This window comes from Atractosteus spatula, chromosome 1 (assembly GCF_055471065.1).
Source record: "Atractosteus spatula isolate fAtrSpa1 chromosome 1, fAtrSpa1.hap1, whole genome shotgun sequence".
NCBI classification, from domain to species: domain Eukaryota; kingdom Metazoa; phylum Chordata; class Actinopteri; order Semionotiformes; family Lepisosteidae; genus Atractosteus; species Atractosteus spatula.
The window spans coordinates 53,642,189-53,662,009 of NC_142706.1; the positions used below are offsets into that span (position 1 = coordinate 53,642,189).

General features: G+C 35.7%; 1 protein-coding gene across 8 annotated transcripts in view; it reads right to left on the reverse strand.

Moving 5' to 3' along the window:
• Window positions 1-19,821, reverse strand: part of lrba (LPS-responsive vesicle trafficking, beach and anchor containing) — a 289,988-nt gene that overhangs the window by 64,618 nt on the left and 205,549 nt on the right. For all 8 annotated transcript variants that reach the window (XM_088910702.1, XM_088910752.1, XM_088910744.1 and 5 more), the window contains exons 40-45: window positions 19,535-19,652; window positions 18,662-18,764; window positions 15,893-16,008; window positions 14,822-14,934; window positions 5,692-5,832; window positions 3,274-3,393 (exon numbers count right to left, since the gene is read on the reverse strand). In XM_088910702.1, the coding sequence (XP_088766828.1) occupies window positions 3,274-3,393; window positions 5,692-5,832; window positions 14,822-14,934; window positions 15,893-16,008; window positions 18,662-18,764; window positions 19,535-19,652 (711 nt within the window). The remainder of the gene's footprint in view (window positions 1-3,273; window positions 3,394-5,691; window positions 5,833-14,821; window positions 14,935-15,892; window positions 16,009-18,661; window positions 18,765-19,534; window positions 19,653-19,821) is intronic.

Sequence of the window (19,821 nt, forward strand, 5' to 3'; positions counted from 1 at the left end):
CCATCTTGAAAAGACATACTGGGTACCTCTGAATTATCCCAGTGTGTGATCCTGGCTATGGACAAGTGCAATTTGCAGTGTGTTCCTGCACCTTGTGCCATGTGATTCTGCGATAGGCTCCTATCACAACTCTTACTACAACTTTAGAGCTTTCTGATAATGGGTAATAGATTGCAGTAAACTCACAGAGGTTCTGGAAGTGCAATTTTTCATGAAGAATGGCTCCACTTTAAGTTGAGGAGACAGAGGACGCTGATCAAGGTCAGGAAGAGCAGAGCTTTTATAAATAAGGTCTCCAGACTCCCCATGAAAGTGAGAAATGTTAATTCTGATCATTGCTTTACTATGGGATAACATAGTTAATTTCAAAACGCAGATTATTCCAAACTCCTTTTCTTCCAACAGAGATGTCTGAAATGTTGATACAAAACCAATCTGAAACAGTTCCAGAATAAGATTCTGAATTTTGCTTTTTCAGTTGACGTGAAATCCTAACCTTATGAAAAAATAACAAAAATGAAAACATTTCAGTACGTTATTACACTAATGGAATCGGCAGTGTTGGCAAAGTAATTTTGCTATTGAAGTAATTAAAAATAAAATAAATTAACTAAAAACAAATGTTTTCTTTATCCTTCTCATCAGGAGTGATCAAGTACGAAAAAGGGTCAGTGTTTATGGCAGCTGGAGATGACCAGAGTTCACAAAAAGAGACCGGTGTAAAATTTGTCTGCCTCCTAACAAGCACACAACTGCACGCCACTTAACAAGCAGAAAAATACGGGACTGATTCGAAGGCTATTATGTGCAGTGGCCCTGCACTGCAATGTCAGAGGCCAGTGGCTGTGATCTGCAATCCTGTCCTGCCATGGGTCAGCGAAGCAGCAGTCTCCACCCCCCCCCAGGGCCACTTCCAGCAGCCACAGCCTTTCAGACAGCTGACGGCAATAGCAGAGGTCAGCGGCTTGTGCGCAAGGTCAGGACAGGGTAGCCAAGGCAGAGACAGACCGGATCAAGGAGGAATTAACCTATTATCACTTCTTTTGCTCGACACAAACTGACATTTTTGGTCAGTTTATAAATGATTGCAATTGTGCTAGTAACACTTGGGCTGTTTCTTTTTACTTTTTTCTATGTTAACACTGTATTTCAATGTGATACCGGACAGAGTTTATTGAATATAGATAAAAAAAAACTACCTCTCTCACTGTCAAGGGTTATTTACCAAAACAAAATCTGCATTAATTGTGTTAAAAAATCAACATGTGATTAATAAAATGTAGGTAGATTCCTTTCAGGAAAGCTGCCCATTTCAGACTTTAAAACATGATTTGTTATACATTCCTACCCATTCTAAATAAAACATTTTAAAAAGTATTTCTGCATTTTCATACTATATAAAATGAAACATAACAGTAGCATGCAATTATGAAAAAAAATCATTGAATGAATAATAGAAGTTCCTTTAAAGTTCATTTCTAACCATTTTTGTCTGATTTTAAATCAACAGTTTACCTTTATATGATGTGACAGGACAGACTGAGCCAAAGTTGGTATTTTGGTATGTTTTTCAATCAAGTGTTACTTGGAATGTGAACCACATGTTTTAATATTTTATGAAACCAATCAGCAATGAACCAATACATAAATAACAGCCAAAATCAAACCTGACAACAAAATGCTGCCGCATTACAATAAATATTTTAAAAGGGACTGACACTTGTTAAACTCTCCATTCGGGCTTTGAAGGGTTCAGTGGACTATAACTGTGATTTGAAACTGTTTCACTGCTGGCTCCACAGCCCTTCTGAGAATGAAAATTTCTGCAAAGGTTCAAATAAAGGTTAGACCCCAGTGCAAAAAAAAAAGTCAGGATTAGTGTGATGCTTTGATCACAAACCCTGAGGCTTTCATGGTAGCATGACAAGTATTGGTTGTGACCACACATATGCTTCAACCTTTTTTTATGAAACTGCAGTATCTGGTCAACTGGTTCACATGATCTTTACCTTAGAATTATATCAACAGAAAACACTGCTAAAATTTAATGAGCTTCCTTAAGAAAAAGATATAAAGTATTAGGGTTGACACCAGAACAATCACGACCAGCAGTAGGCTGGCATCACACAGGAACAGACACCGATGCTTCACATCGATGAATGTTTTGTGAAAATTCAGCAATTCTACATGTATAAATTCAGTAATTCTACTAATGTATAAGGTTATTGGTAGGCCACTTTCTTGTGTCAGAGCACTGTATCTATGGGCAAGATTTTGAGAGGCATTCATTAGTACATTAGTAATGTTGATAGGGATTTATTTTGGTCATTCAACCAAGTATAACTTTTCTGAGGTATCTGAACAAATGCTAAATATAGAGGAATACTACACTGATTACCATATATGTCTGCAATCTTAAAATATAATTTTGGCTGTTAAGTAATTCATCTGACAAAAGTGTTTTAGACAAAATGTAACTGATAGAATACAAACCTCGTACATGAGGCTGTGTAGCCTATGACATGCAAAATATTAACTGGCTTGTAGGTCAGAAGAATCTTACTACACTTTCTTGTTCTCCCCTACAGTATGTGCAGTCACAAGATGTTTTAGTGTGAACCGCAAAGTAAAAGGCCTACATTTAACTGTTCCCAGTGGGGTGGGCATAACAAAAATAAGTGTTGATTTAAAATTGTAAGCAGTTGGTATACTGTAGTTTATGTTTGAAGAAATTCAAGTAGGTAGCTGTGTCAGCACATGTAGTCTGCAAGGTAAAGGTTTATTCCACGCTGAAAAGAAAAGAGACTGTTTCAGCTGTGGAGCCTTCTTCACAGCCAAAATGTTGTGTCTCTTTTCATTTCTTTTCTGCATGGAATAAACCTTTGCCTGTTGGTTTACATTTGATTTTTGTTTTGCTCTCAAGTTCTCCTTTAACAACAACATAACCAATTCTCATGCTGTTGGCATTTACTAATGTAGGATGGAGGACTATCTCTGGTGTGCCTTTAGGTCACATTGTGTATGAGGTCCCACTGTGTGTTTAAGTGATGGTACTCATATGATTTCACAACTGGTGGCCTGAGTTCCATCCTGTTTTCATGAAGCTAAGACACGTGAGTAGCACACAAGAGTCAATCGTCCACCCTACACCATCTTTTGGCATATATTTCTTAGTAGGGTGCTCAAAGTAATGAGCTTACAGAGCAGATGACATGGAAACACTTTATATAGCTTAATTACATTAAAATACATTTTTTTATTTCACAGTTCTACCTTAACATCTGAGGTGTCTCTCTGGCAGTTTCTCCAAGCTCTGGAGACTGAAGAGAAAGTCCTGTCTGCATGGTCAAACTTCCCTCCTTGCAGGTTCAAGAAAAATGTGGTGAAAGGCTCCTGCAAACAAAACCAAGAATGAAAAGTAACGCTTTATTTGAATGCTGTGGCATAATACCTTAATAATCCCTTCAGCACTCCTACACAAGATGTTATAAACTCATGCCTACAGGGACAGGCACAAATGACTTAATGTGTACCCATAAGGTCATGATATTTGTTTTAGCATCATTTATAGTATTTGGTATGATGCAAAGCTTAAACAGATGTCATGACTTCTTATGAAGGAATTATGAAGCCATTATATAGGAACATTCAAAAAAAGCATTACCAAATGAAGTGAGAGAAAAGAAAATGGCTTATTTTACTACCTCCACTCCTGTTTTCTTCACCTGTCTGGTTGTAGCATATTGTTTTACTATTATTAATCAAATTTATTTCCTAGCCAATCATATTACTCAATAAAATTTGCTTTTTAAAAATACAATTATTGAATGGGAAAAAGATGCACTGTGCAAATTGCATATACTCCAGATACTGTATGTACTGTATGTATAACAAAACGTTTTATGTTAGTACTACAGCATAATAAAACAGGTTATAGTGAAAAGCTTATCTTGATTAAATCTGATTTTTCTTTTAAAAAAACAATGTAAATTTATTACATAATAGATGGAAATTTTCTTTGAATTATGTTGTCATCAATTATTTTATAGAAGAACTTTTCATTTGGTAATGGAACAAAGTACAACAAAGAGATTAACTGACACTTCCCCTTGAAACACTGAAAAAAAGTAATGAAATCCTACTGAATAGCTTGTACAAGTTACCTAAAAATGTTAAAGCCGTTTGTTGATGCCTAATCATTTTAAATCTTGTTTGGAAAGTCAATAAGATCGATAGCTGTCATTATGAAACAATGGTTCCTCTGAGAAATGAAGGACATAAGCCTTAGTGTACCTCAATAAAATTATAATACATCTTTTAAACTGACAGAAACTAATTCAACTTTTTTTTTAAACTGCAGTTTAAAAGACAACCATTTGCGTGCTTTTTTAAAGGTGAATCTGATTCTCGATCCTACAGCTGAAGATTCAATTTAATATGACTGCTACAGATCAGGGTTACTAGATCTAAAATAAACCCAGTGAGGATCGATGGGATCGGATCAATCCACATCCCGCTGGGATCATTCACGGCCTTATTTTATTAGAGTAATTACAGCAGTGGAGAATCACTCTGGATTGTATTAAACTCTGATTTTATCACTATTCCTAGGAAAACATTAGATGGCCATCCCAGATGGGTGATATAGTGCTGTAATATGTGCTAGTAAATCAGTGGTCAATAATCCTGCATGGGCACATTACTGTTAAATAATGCAACTCCTAAGTAAATCTGATAGAATAAAGACCTTACTGGAAAGCTCCTTAGTATAGCAGTGTTTTTAGAGACAATGTAGTTTTATCACAACATATTAAGGTTGGGTCTGCAAAGTCTGTTTCATGTTCATTTACATAACCCCACCTTATCAAATAAACTGATACAGCTCACAGGTTTTGCGAAGAGCATAATTTAACAGGTCAATAACTGTTCTATTTCTGGCAGACAAATTAATTGATCTTAGTAAGTGCAAGAGTCTAATTCTAAATAAGTTCAGTTGAATTATTTTGAAATAAACCTTTAAAAGAAGGATTGAGTCAAACCTGTTATAATACAATTCTACACAGCTTTCACAGGAAGGCAAGTAAACCAAGCCAAAGGCTTCAAAATTTGGTTGAAATGTCAAATAATTGAAATTTGAAAACAACACTGTCCCACAAACAGGCAACTGTTGTTGTTTTGTTTTTTTAATGGTAGCATCGTACTGACACTAAACTTCTAGTTAATTCTTGTCTGGGAACTGCTGTCAACATAAAGCTCACAGACCTATCACTTCCAGCAGCACAGCTCAGGTAGACACTAACCAGTGGCTGTCTGGAGCAAAGTTTGGAAATAGTTGTCACAGTGAAGGTTCTGCATAATTGTATACTGACTCAAACTGTTAAAACCTTACTGATGACCTCTTGTTTTCCTCTCCTAAACAAGAAATGTCAACTCTTCCACACATTTATAATAGGGTTTAAAGAACAACATCCAAAATATAATTGTAAACACAGAGAGACTTGGGTATCTCATCCAGTCTCTATAACCCAGACATTTATTAAAGACCATTCTAAGCAAATAATAAAAAAAACATTTTGGAATACTGTATCATGTATTAGATTATTAAAAAAAAAGAAAACTGATTATAAAAAAATGACAAGAGAAGAGAAAATGCACATAGTAACAAGTTTCAAAAAGGCCTGCAGGACTTACAATTCTAAGCAGCCACATGAGGGTGAAGCTGGAGGTGGAGTAGTGGGTACCATAGTGGAACTTCGGGACTTGGTCATCCTCCCAGGATTCAAAGCGCTCAGAGAAGAAAGCTGCCCTCTTGGGGTTGAGAGCACCGACAGGCTACAAAAGACACAGACGACAGTTGCACACAGCATTTAAGAGTGCTGCCAAGTCTAATGCTCACACTTGGGGATAACTGTTTTTGTCAATTAGACTACGAAAATACAAAGGACTAGAATAATAAAAAGGTATCTAGTTGCAAAATAGGAATTAAATGCTTAGATTACCATAATAATAACAGAAAGGGTAACAAAATACCTCATAACAGAAAGAGAAAAGAAATAAAAGTAGCGTTCTACAGTCCCTGTCCTCTCTAGGGTCTGGAAAAACATGTCTCCTGGATGGCATAATTAGATTTACTTTTAATCAAAATGCAAAAAGAGTTTGAATAAAACTACATCCTCAAACACAGACTAAAAAGCATGACTGGATTTACAATGTCCTCCTTCAAAGACAACATTTCACCTTAATTTAGAAAGCATTTCCGCCTCTTTTTTATAACAAGTGGCTTGAAATCGGCGTGTAAAACGGTGAAGTGGTTGTGACTGTATGACGGCTCTCAGATCCTACAGTCGGCGGAAGCTCATGCTCTGGCTAGAATCCATAACGAGGGCAGCAGTCAGTTTCCTTTCCGGTTCAGCTATTTAGTAAAAAGATTAGGCTAGTCTGGCTCACGTGCACTTCCTTAAACTGTAAGTTAAAAAAATGCAGAAGCTGTTATAGTAGAAAACAGGGACTCTCAATTTTTAACAATCACTTATTTTGGTGTCTTATTAGAAATCATGGATTTGAGAGGACACCGCCTCCCCATAACTTATGAAAATGTTTTTTTTTTCAATAAAATCAGGACTAGAAGTATCGCGCAAAACATTTCTTTTCACAATAAACAACCTCATCCAATTTGAATTAACAGTCTATGCTTCTAAAAAAATAATAAAACCAGGGATGTATCAACAACACTTGATATCAACACATGTTTAAAACATACACAATTTTAATGTTAGCTCAGTGATTTGTGCTGTGTTACATTATGCTATGCTCGGTATTTTAAAAGATACAAATTAATTGTAGTGAAATGATCCTGTCCTGGGTTCACCTGAGAAAAAGAAAATCACAAACGTACTCGGCTGTAAGTGCTGGAATACTAAAAGCAAGGTTTCTGTTTTCATTTGCATTTTGGCAGGAACATGGAAATTGAGCCCTGCTTGGTTACAAAAAATGAAACACAAATTGCATTAATTCTCTATTGACCTCCAAAACCAATACCCCATGGATCTGGGCCATTCCTTTATTTACTAATTTAAAGAAATCATTTTTTCCAGTTCAATTTTTATTACTCTCCCAATGGCTTGCCCTGGTGGATCAATGGTAACACAATGACGACCTTTCGAAAATAAAGTCCAACCCAATTTGAATTGATCCCATCCCTTTCATATCACGGCGATGTCACTGAGAAGCCCATCCAGCAGGCAGATGCAGTATTGATTTCTGCATGCAACTGTGGCAACTGACGCTCATAGTGGAAGAGCTAGGAAGGCATTCTTTCTTCCCTGAGCTTTCCTCTGTAGTCAGTAGATCAGCCTTGGCACCCACTGAAGAGGGAGACCGTACAGGCTCGCAGTGAGGCTGTCCCTCTGACAATGATACACTATTGGCTTACTCACTGCAGCTACAGTGGGAATACACACACTGAATTATACATTACACGATTGGGCTGATTTATTGCAGTAATAACATCCACCTCATTAAAAAAAAAATCTGCTTCACTGAGACCAGAGTGCTACACATTGTTTACTGCTATAAATTAATGGCACAGTGCAGTACGAAGAGGAGACCTTCTTACAATAGATCTACCATGACAGTGCTGTACATCAAAGCATCCCCAGCAGGTTTATGATAAAGTGAAGACAATGTATTGGGCTAATATGCTCTGCCAGTGCAGGCCAATATTTCTCTGACAACTGGCCGAATAAATGAGGTGCTTAAATGTTTTAATTAGCTGTAAAGCAGTTACAAGGTACAATTGTATTGCTATTCTTCAATAAATTTAAAAGTGCCATTAAACAGTATACATATATTCTTTTTTCCTCATTGTCATACATACTACCACTAATGATTAAAAATTTGGGAGAAAAAATAGAAAAAATCTGTATATCATTTTTTGAGATGAACACATCATTCTTAAAATTATTTCCATTTTCAGGCACATCTACTGTATAAACCCAACATACAGAATACATCGCTAATATAAGCTGTTAATGTTTATCACTTAAAGTTAATGTTTTAAGGACTTCCATACAAATTAACCTTTCTTAGATATTTGAAAAACATCTATAATCATCTTTAAGAAAACAAAAACAAGCCTTGCAAAATTAGTACTTCAAAATAAAACAAAGACATACAGATGAAATAAGACTTTAAAAAGTACTATTCCTTTTATATTTTCACCTGACTGTTAACTTTTGTAGGTTGATAAACACCAGACTAACTAAAACTAACTTTTTAACCCATTTAGTAAAGTATACATTAAAACCAGACTAGACCCTTCTCACAACAGCACAATCCACAGACCACTGTCTTCTGCCACTGACAAGTAGGTCTGATTCATTACTGTTAGATATACCAGTAACAGGCACACTAAATCCTGAATTACACACATTACCAAAGACATGCATCAGACCTTGTCTTATCCCTGTACCAGTGTAGCACTTGACTTTTAATTTACATCCACATCTCCAACAAGTCTTACGTGACCCACGCATAATCCTCAGACTTTTATTGGTATGGGAAATAAGGCCCAACGTAGACAGAAATCTACATTCAAAGCACTAGATAACCCCTGTACTTTCACCTTTACAGGAATGGTTGTTAATGTCGCCCTGATAAAAATCACCTACCTGCCGAACACACCATTTAACTCAGCTAATCCAGTTAACCACCACACATTTCCATATGCATGGATTTTCAGAAACAAATAAGCTAGCAATGTCCTCACAGTATTTTCTGTAAGTTGAGTAAACACAAAACTTCATGGTTAATAACACTGAACACAATCTTTTCCACAGCACTTTGTAATGGAGAACAAATACAATGTGCCACACCTCTGAAAACCATTAACAAATCAACAACAAATAAACAGAAATGGAAAATATAATAAGTGTGAGTAATAAATAATCCCCTATAAGAAATATTCATGTTTCTTGTAACATCTTTACTTTATCCAATTGTATCACTATATTTAAGGCACTGATGCAAAAGCAAGAAACATCTTAAAGTCAATATGTCACAATTAAATCTCTAATGCTCGCTAAATTATCACCCAACTATGCTGGTTCTATACAATGTTTAACATTAAGAGTTTCTCGTCTCAAACAAAAAAATACAAAGTTAATCTTTTAAACTGTGAGCCACTTGTCAAATGCAAGTCACACAACCTGTCCAAAATATACCATTTCCTATTCATTTAAATTTTGGGGTAAAAGGCAGTTAGAAATTAATGGTTTTTTTTTTTTGCCAATTTGAATGTAAAACCAGCCACTGCTCACATTAACTACAATGTTATCTTTCCCAGCACCAGATGTCATGTTGAGGTTAAAGTTTATGATAAGGAAACCCCAGAGGGCAAAACCACTCCAACCTAGAACATAAATTTGTACAGCAATACTATATGGTATGACAACAGTATGTCATACCACGTTCACGGCAGTTTCAGTCCCCAATGTCATCGGTCTCACATGACTTGTTTCTATCAAAGCAACACCGTACGCGGCACCAATGCTTAGAGACAGAAAAGGAGAAAAAAAAATAAAAACGCAAATTACACTGGGAGTTCTAAGAAACAAATGCCCTTTCCAAATAGAACAGGCATGCATGGTTCAGTGGTCATACACTTATATTACTCGTGTCAACAATATGAATATAACAGATGTAATAAAGATTGCCGAGATCTCCTAGCTCTTGGACAAAAAAGAAAGACAGAGACAGCAAAAAGGCTACCCTCCCTCTCGTTTTCCTCCCTTGGGCGTGAAAGCTTGACTGAGCACAGAGCTGCGCTTGTCAGATCTCTAAAAAAGGGTGCAGCCACAGCTACTGCTGTCATGTTTCAAACTAGTAGTCAATATGAAGCACAAATAAACAAGAAAAAAATGGCTTCAGAAAGGAGGGGGAACTGCAGGAGAAGGAAGGAGAGGCGACTTGCGATCGATAGAAGAGGGCTTAGAAATAAAGAGAGGAACCAGGGGCGAAAGGCATCTTTCTGCCACCCTCATGTTGGCAGAATGTCTGCTCCTGGAAAGATAACACATACCCTGCCTCCTGGCTGGCCAGCTGTGTCAAGTGCACGGCAGAGCACCACACCAGTGTACGTCAAGTGTGATTTGGTTTGTAAACAGGAACATTTCAAGAGTGTTTTCTAATGGCTAATAATATGGTGGTGCTTTGAAAACGACTGATAGTGTTGAATCAGCACAGCAGGGAGTACCATCACATCAAAGGAAAGTGCCCATTTAACACAGAGGGAGGTGGGACTGAAGAATTCAAGGGCAGGGTCGAACTCTGCCTCTGTAATCTGGCCTTTTATTAAAGTATTTATATGAACAAAAATCTTCAAATCAAATTCCAAAGGTGTGAACACACCTAAAGCTAGAAACTGCCATATTACTCATGGTACAGTGTTTTGAAAATATTGATTTCAACAAATGTAGCAAGTTAGTCAACAATACCTTTTAGAGTAATACATCTATTATATATAAAATGTAGAAAATAAGAATTCTACAATAACATACCACTTAAGATACATATTTATACATACAATACACTGTACTGTAATATGTAGTGTAAACAATTTAGTAGACAATTTGCAATCTGATTTTTCTCCAAATTCCAACTCCCAATTCAAATTTAAAGATTGTAAAAAATAAATTGTGAAAAGAAAATGTTATTGAAATACTGGAACTTACTCCCACAAATCCCACAAACATTTGGTATTTTGAAAAAGACAATGTATAAGCATATACTTTGTGGAAAAAATGAATTGCAACGGTTTCAACAGTTACAGAATTACCACTACAAAATTAACATTGCAGAATTATGCCCTTCAAAGTATACTATTGTAATATATAGACCAATGCCCTAAATATAAATTGGAATAAATTACATTAGAATAAAAAGTATAAGTAAACCTGCTTTGTAAAATAATCTTAAATTAGGTTATATGAGGGTTTTTTTTGTTAATAAACAACAGCACTTCAAAACTATTTCTGAGCTGACTGTGCTTTCTCATTAAGTCATTTTTTGTGATCACAATCTGTCCTCAATGTTATCATTATAAATAATGTTTTAGTATCAAAGTTTGTATTTATGCAAATTAAACAGTATTTAATATCAAATCTCCTTTTTAATTCTGTAAGGAGCAGTAAAACCAGACCACAGTGTCAGTGCAGAACCCATAGACAGAATCACTGCTGGTAATTATCCTGTAAGATTTTGTAAGTTCTACCTGAAAACCCCATTCTATAAAAAAAATCACCTTATTCAGAATCACTCCCCCAGGAAAAAAAAAATCCAGCGGATAAAAAGCTTACTTTAGCTGACTCAATTACTTTAGATAGCTCATTTTTACTTCTCAGGTATTTGGAATCCATTAATATAAAATTCTTTTTCGCTTTTCAAAGGTGGTTAATGGCCTGACTTCATGATTTATTCTGCAATTTTGTTGAGGGCAGACACCCTTTCTGTCGCCTTGCCTTAAACTAATCCTGAATCCTCCCACAACAAGTTCCATTAAACTCAATTTATGGTTATTACAGACTCTGGCAAGGTTGTAAAGGTTTAAATTACACAAAAATAAATGCAAATTGCATATACAGACCACATTTGCCATAGAACAGGGTTTGCATTACAAAATTCAATAATTCCATTTGATTGTTAACTGTATACAATATACAGCAGATACTGTATAGTGTACAGAGCAATTCTAATATTCTCCATAGAGCAAAATACATGTTATTGTATTTTACATTTCAAACAACTTTTGTCTAAAACTAGTTTTTGGGTTATTCATTCAGTCAGCACATTTAGATACTCTTAAATCTTATTTTTACATAATAGCAATATATTCTATTAAGTTAAAAATGATTTCTTATTCTATTGTAAGGCCCCAAGATATGAGGTAGCATGAAGGGTGCTATATAAAATAAAGCTTACTATGGTATTAAGATAAAAAAGCAGGATACTGTTAGATTCTTTTAATCAGCATTTTCATTTTTAAAAAATGACCACCCATTATTTTTGTGCTAATAGCAAAATTTGTGTTTTTCAAGTCTTGGCTTGAAGCTACAAACCCCACGACCACACACAGGGTAAAATGAGGCAGACTCCTGCAATATGCCCACCACCAAGCCACTTGTCTTTTAACATATTGCAGGCAGTGTAGCCCTGTACCGGAGAATCACAGCAGATTACAGCAAAGGCATATCCAATCGCACCATAAACCTGCTAGTACCCAGTAGGCTGGAGGGATCACTGAGAGCCAAGAGAGCCCTGACCCGCTAATCCCAGCCGGCCTTCAGTGACACTTGGCCAATTGTGCGCGAACCCCAGGCATGACTGGCATGACACAGGCTCGGAACCCATGATCATAGAGCTCAGCCTGCACCCAGTGAGTGCTTTCACAGGGGCGAACAACTCTCATTGATCATTTGCAAAATAAACTGAAAGCTAATGAAGAAATTTACCTTCTCTCTTATAAAACTCTCTCAAACTATGAGGCAAATTAACTTGACGGTTATAAGGACAAAATATGAAACCAGACATAACTGTAATTGATTTTTGTTCTGAATATTAGTATTTAAATATTGTAAAAATTGTTCTTTTTATAATTGTTCTTTGAATGGAGCATTTGGTCTTTTTGTTCAATGCTTTTTTATGTCTAAGAACAAGTAGACAATTAAATTACAAAAACATAAGATTAACTGTGCTTGTATAAAAGTAAACTGGAATTTTCTCTCTTTTTCTCTCTTTTTGCTCTCCAGAGACCAAAAAGCTGATTTGGCAGGTAAACTGTGCCTTTTTGGGGGTTTTCTCGAACATTGCTACCTGATGCTTATGAGATATCAATGAAAGAGCATAAGCAAATTGGTTCTCTACTGGTCTGAAAAGATTAGGCTTTCTTCTCCATGTGCTATGGTATCTCAGCTGCAATAGCCTTGCTTCTCAGCAGACTGCCAGTTAGTTGATCAGTATCAGGAAAATGAAACACAGGCCTGTGATTAAAGAGGAGGCTCTCTAAGCAAATATCTGATGTAATTACACTTAAGACTAATCAGGGCTTTAAAGTGATTAACAGGTCTGAAATGAGCTTAGAATTCAGATGCTGATATTCTCCTACATGGATTGGAAACAAAAAATATACAGCACAAAAACAATTGCTGTAAACATCCTGTGAACTGGTCTATTTTAGTAAGTTTGTGAATTTTCAGAATATGAGTTTCCTTTTTTTTTAGTTTATAACCCAAATTCAGTGTTGATACACTAGCAATTTCCCTGTAATTGTGAAACTCATTTGATTATTTGATTAACTAAACAGCAAATAATCAGTTCACATCTGATCCACTCTGGAAAGGTCTTTCACTGATCAAATTAATTGAATATCAACTTATTCCTTAAGAAGAACAAAAATAACAATAATGCTCAATACTGCAAATGTTGTGTACAGAATGACTTAAATACACTTTGCTTTCACTGACAGTACTCTCTGGTCTTGTACAATGTGCTCAAGCAGCTCAACATAGCCACATGCTCTTATGAAAGTTGTTCAAGTATTCAATGAACCATAAATCCCTACAGTGTGGTGACACACCAAATATGATACAGTTTTGGGAGTAAAACAGGAAAAGAATGTTGCAAGCCCATTTTTGACTAGTATAGAAGAAAAAAAACAGTCGAAATTCTTAAAGACACATGCAAAATAGTTCAAGCAGGGATCTGTACCAACATACATTGGCTACAAAGAAACAGGTTCACATCTGAGTGAATCAAATCTAAACAGCCATATACTGAGCCTGAACCACCTCCCAGGAAAAAGAGGCATTTCTTCTTTCTATATTTCAGTATGGAATTAACCTTTACTTGATTCTCATCAATTAAAAAAATCAAACATAACAGGCTTATCGGCTCAGAGAAACCAGAATTTTATAGAAAATTTTATAGAAAATAATTAATTTTTGGATACACACATTAAGCAGGTACCATAGTTGAAAAATAACATTTGGGACATTTCTAAGCATGATTATTATAAAGAGGAGATAGATGGCTGTCTGACCAGAAGAAAAGGTGGCTAAAGTAGAGAACATAAGGAATTCACTCTCGTCAATGAACAGAATTATTTCTACTTTAAACTGGACTCTGCTACCATTTGAAAAGAAATTAATGACGTCAAACTTTATGGTGCAAAGTTTTGCAAAACACATCTAACAGCACACAATTAAGTAAAATACTATAGAGAACATTAATAAAATATTGTAGACATGTAGACATAGTCTGAGAATGCATTTGTTTTCCATGGAATAAATGTGTGCAGTGTCAGACTCTCAGCAAAGAGTTCTATATAATTATATAAAAAAGAAAAACAACAGAAAAAACAGCAATACAGACAGAAATTTATAAAAATCAATACAGCACCATGAATTCACTGTTTCATTCGCATTCTTTTTCAATTGCTAGTGTTTTACAAGTGGCCAGAGCATCATATTTTTTTTTCCTTAAAACTTTTCATAGTTTATATCTGACTGCAAGATTACTTTTGATCAATTAGGAGGGTTATGAGCAGATACACTCTGGAGTGCACTGGAGATTACTATAAATATTCCTCATGTTTGTTGAGCTGTGTGACTTCCACACACATCCTTCTGTGGAACATTTTCACTAAACTCTGGGCAATTCCAACACCAAACAGTTTGAAACCTGAAGAACTAGCAAGAACGGCAAAGCATGTACTCCAGAAAGATGATTACCCAGTCCCTGAGCTGTTCACAACTTCTAAGTAAGTTACCTTGGATAGATCTCTGAAGTTGCTGGGCAGTGTCAGATCCAGTTCTTCTGAATCATAATTGGTGATAACCCACGGGAAAACGGGGTACTGATTTAAGTCATTGTAAGTCCGGCCTAGACAACAAAGAAAAAAGAAAAACTATTCAGTTTGGCACTTCTCTGACCTGTGTTAGAAGAGTAAAAATACTGAGTACTATCATTAGCACTCTATGGAAACAATGGTGGTTTTATTCCAATCTTTCACTTGCACTGACTTCACGAAGCAAATTCAAAGCATAACCACCTAAAATTAATATATAGGTTCAACAGAGAAGGATAATCCGAGGGTAGCTGAAGGTGCAAAAGGAATCATGTCACAATCAATCACCACATCAACTCTGGAAAAAATCCAGTTGGTACAATTATTTTTTTCTGCCTTTTATTAGTAACTTTAAACTGCTAAAAGGTAAGCATAGGTGACAGCTGAATAGTTATGTATACATATAGGAATTAATTCTATGAATGTAAGTTACAAACAATATAGGGCAGCACATAAATTATGCCAATATAATTGGCAGCTGTAATGGTCAGAGTGGTCAGAGCCTTTAATATATTAACCTTGGCTAAAGTCTGATTACAAATTAAACATCAAGAAAATAATAAAACTAAGAAGTCATAATATAAATGTCAACTTTAGTGTTAAAGATACACTGAGGACGTCTGTAATATTATTAGTATAATATGCACACAATACAATGCAGCACAGGAACATAAAGGTCTCACTTCAGGACAGAAATTGATCACTACATAGACCAGTACCATCAAGTTGTTCAGGTGACATCACAGTAAGGAGTGGTTCAGGCCACAGGTCACAAAACCTTGAACAACCCCTGATCAGACATGCACTAATGTCACTACCCATATACTGCACACATATATAAAAGATATATCTAAAGTATATAAAGATATCTGATGACAAAATGCTAATATTCATAGTTTCGCAATCTAAATGCCAAACAGTTTTTATAAAAATGAAGAGCTGTGCAAACCCTTGCCTGCTAGCCAGAGTAAACACGTCTTCACGGTAACTTACCAGATATAGTGTTGAGAAACATGAGATACTCAAAGTTGGAAATCTCTCTTCGCTGCCAGCGCTGCGTCATGTTGGAGGCTTTATAGAGCTGCCTTGGGGTGGCCAGAGAGATACGCCTGAGGAAATATAATCAGGCAGACAATCTCACACCTGTACGTTGTTTCATGCCAGTTCAGTAAAGAATTGAAGAGTTAAATCAAGCACCACCTGAATATGCATTTGCATTTGGAGGATGGCATTAGCTCAACTATTGTAGTTAGCTAGATCTGAATATATATCTCCACAGTCAAAAAGAAAACTAGCAACATTAATTAGCATGATAATTAGATCATTATTTGGTACTATTTAACTGAAATGTTGTCCCAAATTACGGTTTCACAAAGCTCACTATTGTACTAATTGTGGAACACAAATTAAACATCAAACCAGTAATTTTCAGTAATTTGCAAATGTCTTGACTGATTTACAATGTAATAGCAAACACTTCAATGTAAATGACACCAGACTATCGCATATATTAGGAAAAAGGACCAAGGCCACAGGTGTTGCACTATAAGACTGTAAATACAGTACTGTACATCTCATGTAATATAAATAGGACATTGCTTTCAAGCTTTATAATTGATAAAGGAAAAAGATGAAAACTGTTACTAAAATAAATAGAATTTAAAATACAAACGTATGTATAGAAAGCCAGCATGTCACCTATATTATGCTAATGAGCAAATCTCAATAAATAGGAGACATGCTTGGAATATCAAATGATTGAGATTTTCTTTGACAAAATACTAAATATTTACAACAAAGTACTGTGCCAAGGCACAACCTCCATTAGCTATGTACTGGCCAAGCTGTTAGCATTACCTTTGTTTTTTTTTCTCTGCTGAATTCTTACTTAAGTCTGACTGATCATTTTTAACACAATAGATAATCTAAGTCAAGGTATTGTGACTAATGAACCACTGGTCACTTGCTCTCAATTTGTAAAGCACACTGAATCACCACCAAAATGATCAGTTTAAAATAGGAAAATGCACCACTCATTTGAACATTTAAAACTTCACTGCATACCACAGGCAACACGGAGAATAGAGAAACCTGCATGCATACGACAATGTTAGGATAAAGGACAATTCTAAAAGATGAAAAACACAGAAATAAAACATGCATGTGCTTTTCCAAACTGGGATAGCTCAATAATGATACATTTGCGTTTTGAGTGGAGTGTCCAGAAAAGCGCTACAGGTATATAAGTGTAAGCAATTATTATTATTATTATTTGGAACTATAGTACCTTTATATATTTTGCATACAGTAGGTCAAGAGACTTTGACAGCACATACAAAACATTTGTTATTGCAATCTACTGTACACTTGCTGGACACTGGATAGTAATGAGTACAATATTTAAAAAAAGAGTAGTAGTAATTATAATGGACTGTAACTAGTTGCATGTATTTAAAATGCCTTTCTTTGATTTAAGAAAGAGAACCAAAGAGTTTTTAAAGATAACCAATCTGCTCGGATAATGTTTTGTACAGGAAGGAAAAACACTAATGTTCCTTTTTCGCCATGTGAACAGGGAATCTGGGTCGTGCTGTTCCAAGTGTAAACTCTAGCTCCTGGGGCATGATGTATGAAAAGCCTAAAACAAATGACTTGCAATCCAATTAAAACAATAGCAAATTAAGGAATTAATCACTGTCAGAGTGTGAGATTACAGTCATTAGGATCATTTTGAAGTTTTGACCATGCTCTTAACTCTTTTCCTGCACAGTTTCATGGGCTGGAATGGCATCTTAAGGAATGAAACCAGGGACAGAACTCAAACTACAAAATAACTGGATATTGTCACACTGCGTCATTGTTGTTTCTATGAGAATATCTGAAATTTTCGCCAAAGCACATTTAGAATACAGTGGGTGTGTGATGCCTACCCTTCAGCTAGTACACTCAATGATTTATGACTATAATAGCAATGAAAGAATGCAGACAAAAATATCTGGGTGAAAACATTTCAGCTGGATCCTCTTTATTCTCAATCTATAAACAAATAATAATTTTAGTCAAAATGCTACAGAAATCTTTGCTGTGTGAAAGCCATGTTTTAGAAAGGAACACTTTCTAACACTTGGCTTTCACACAGATAAGACAGTGCATTCACACTGGACATTGCAGCACAGGATAAACTGGATAAAAGCACCCTGATGTGAGGAATGAACTAATTCTGCCCTGAAGGCAGTTTAACACGGAACTATTTACTTCAGGAGAGAAAAATAAATAAATTCAATGTTGTTTGTGTGATGGTAATTACAGTATATTACAAGCAAGGAACTGCACATTCTTGCTCTTCACCTTTCTGTATAAACAAAATTACCGCGGCCTGTTTCTACAGCTTGTGGCTGTTTTTTTCTTTGTTTTTTGAACCGTGACGGCAAGTTGTGAATAAGGGGTAACTTGTGCAGTCTCAGACAGGCAAACCATGACCAATATTCAGAATAGAAGGTGTTCAAATCGAAGTGAGTCCTGCTCTAGCATCTAAAAGTAAGTGAGTAATGGTTGAAGGTGTTTATCAAAAAAATAGAGCACAGCTGGAGCTAATGAGATATAGGCACAATCACTGTGAAGAAACACTAGTGAAGACATGCATTCTAACATTGAGCATCTCTGCCTTTATCTTTTCTCCTATCCCAAAATGAAAACACTGAAATATCCCTTTCACCCAGTGTAAATGAGGACTGCCTGTATTAAACTTTCTGCAGGAGTTACCTGGTCTGTGGTAGCCCAAAATTCGTTCCAACACCGACACGTGGCAGACAGTGGACAACCTTTTTGACTGTAGCCTGGTCTGGGAAGTTGAACATGACAGCAGCTGTAGAAAAAAAAAACAGGGTAGGGGAAAAACTTGGAAACTATTAGCCTTGTTGCAGACTGTAACTTACCTTCAATGGATGTTCCCTTTCAAGACCTTTAGCTTTCAAATAAATCACATTCTTGTCCAAGGTTCTTTCTCCAGAATACCAGCCAGTATGTATGAATACAGTTATGTGAGCACCATATGGAAGAATTAACTTGAAAATACAGTACATTACAAAGTGTTTTAAAAAATGCTGGAATTCAGGACAACACTAAATAAATTAGCAAATATTTATTCATATATTATGATATAATTTACAAATGATAAATTATGGTATATTTATATATCAACAATATCGAATTAAATTTAAAATATGACACATTAGTATTAAGGCAGCTTTTAATATGATTATCCTCTATTATATATTTCTAATGGATACTTATTGCATATAGGTATATTAAACACAAAGGGAACAAATTAATTATAAAATGCTATTATGTATAAGCAAACTGTGTGGCCTCATGATGACAAGTTAAGCAACGTATGCATTGTCAACCCAGATCTAACACTTTTTTTCTGAAGTATTACAAATATTAACAACAGAAATGTTGTGAAATACATATATGTAGACAATGTACTTCTCGATCACTGCAAAATACCATCTAATTTCTTTAACTTAAGCTGTCTACATTAGTGAACGAGTCTGATTAGTTTTGGTTTTTAAACTTGAAACTTTACTTGAAAATGTGGAAAAAAAAGTTTAAGGAAAACGCAGACTCCCTTACTTCTGTTGGCCATGAATATTTCCAGGGCTGTGTTCTGGAGCAGATAGCGCCTTGAGAAGATGGCTCGGATCTCTGTGAAGAGCCATTTACCATGGAGTCCCTCAGTATAGGCTAGGATCTAGAGGGCAAAAAGGCCATTTCCGTCAATTTATCAAACACAGATGAAGCATCTTCACCAAAAGCAGGATTGATGTATATTATTGATCAGCCGCAATGAAAGAGAGATTTTTCTAATCGGAGAATAAGCCCTCTTCAGTGAAAATAGGGATGAGATGGCGGGGGAGAGT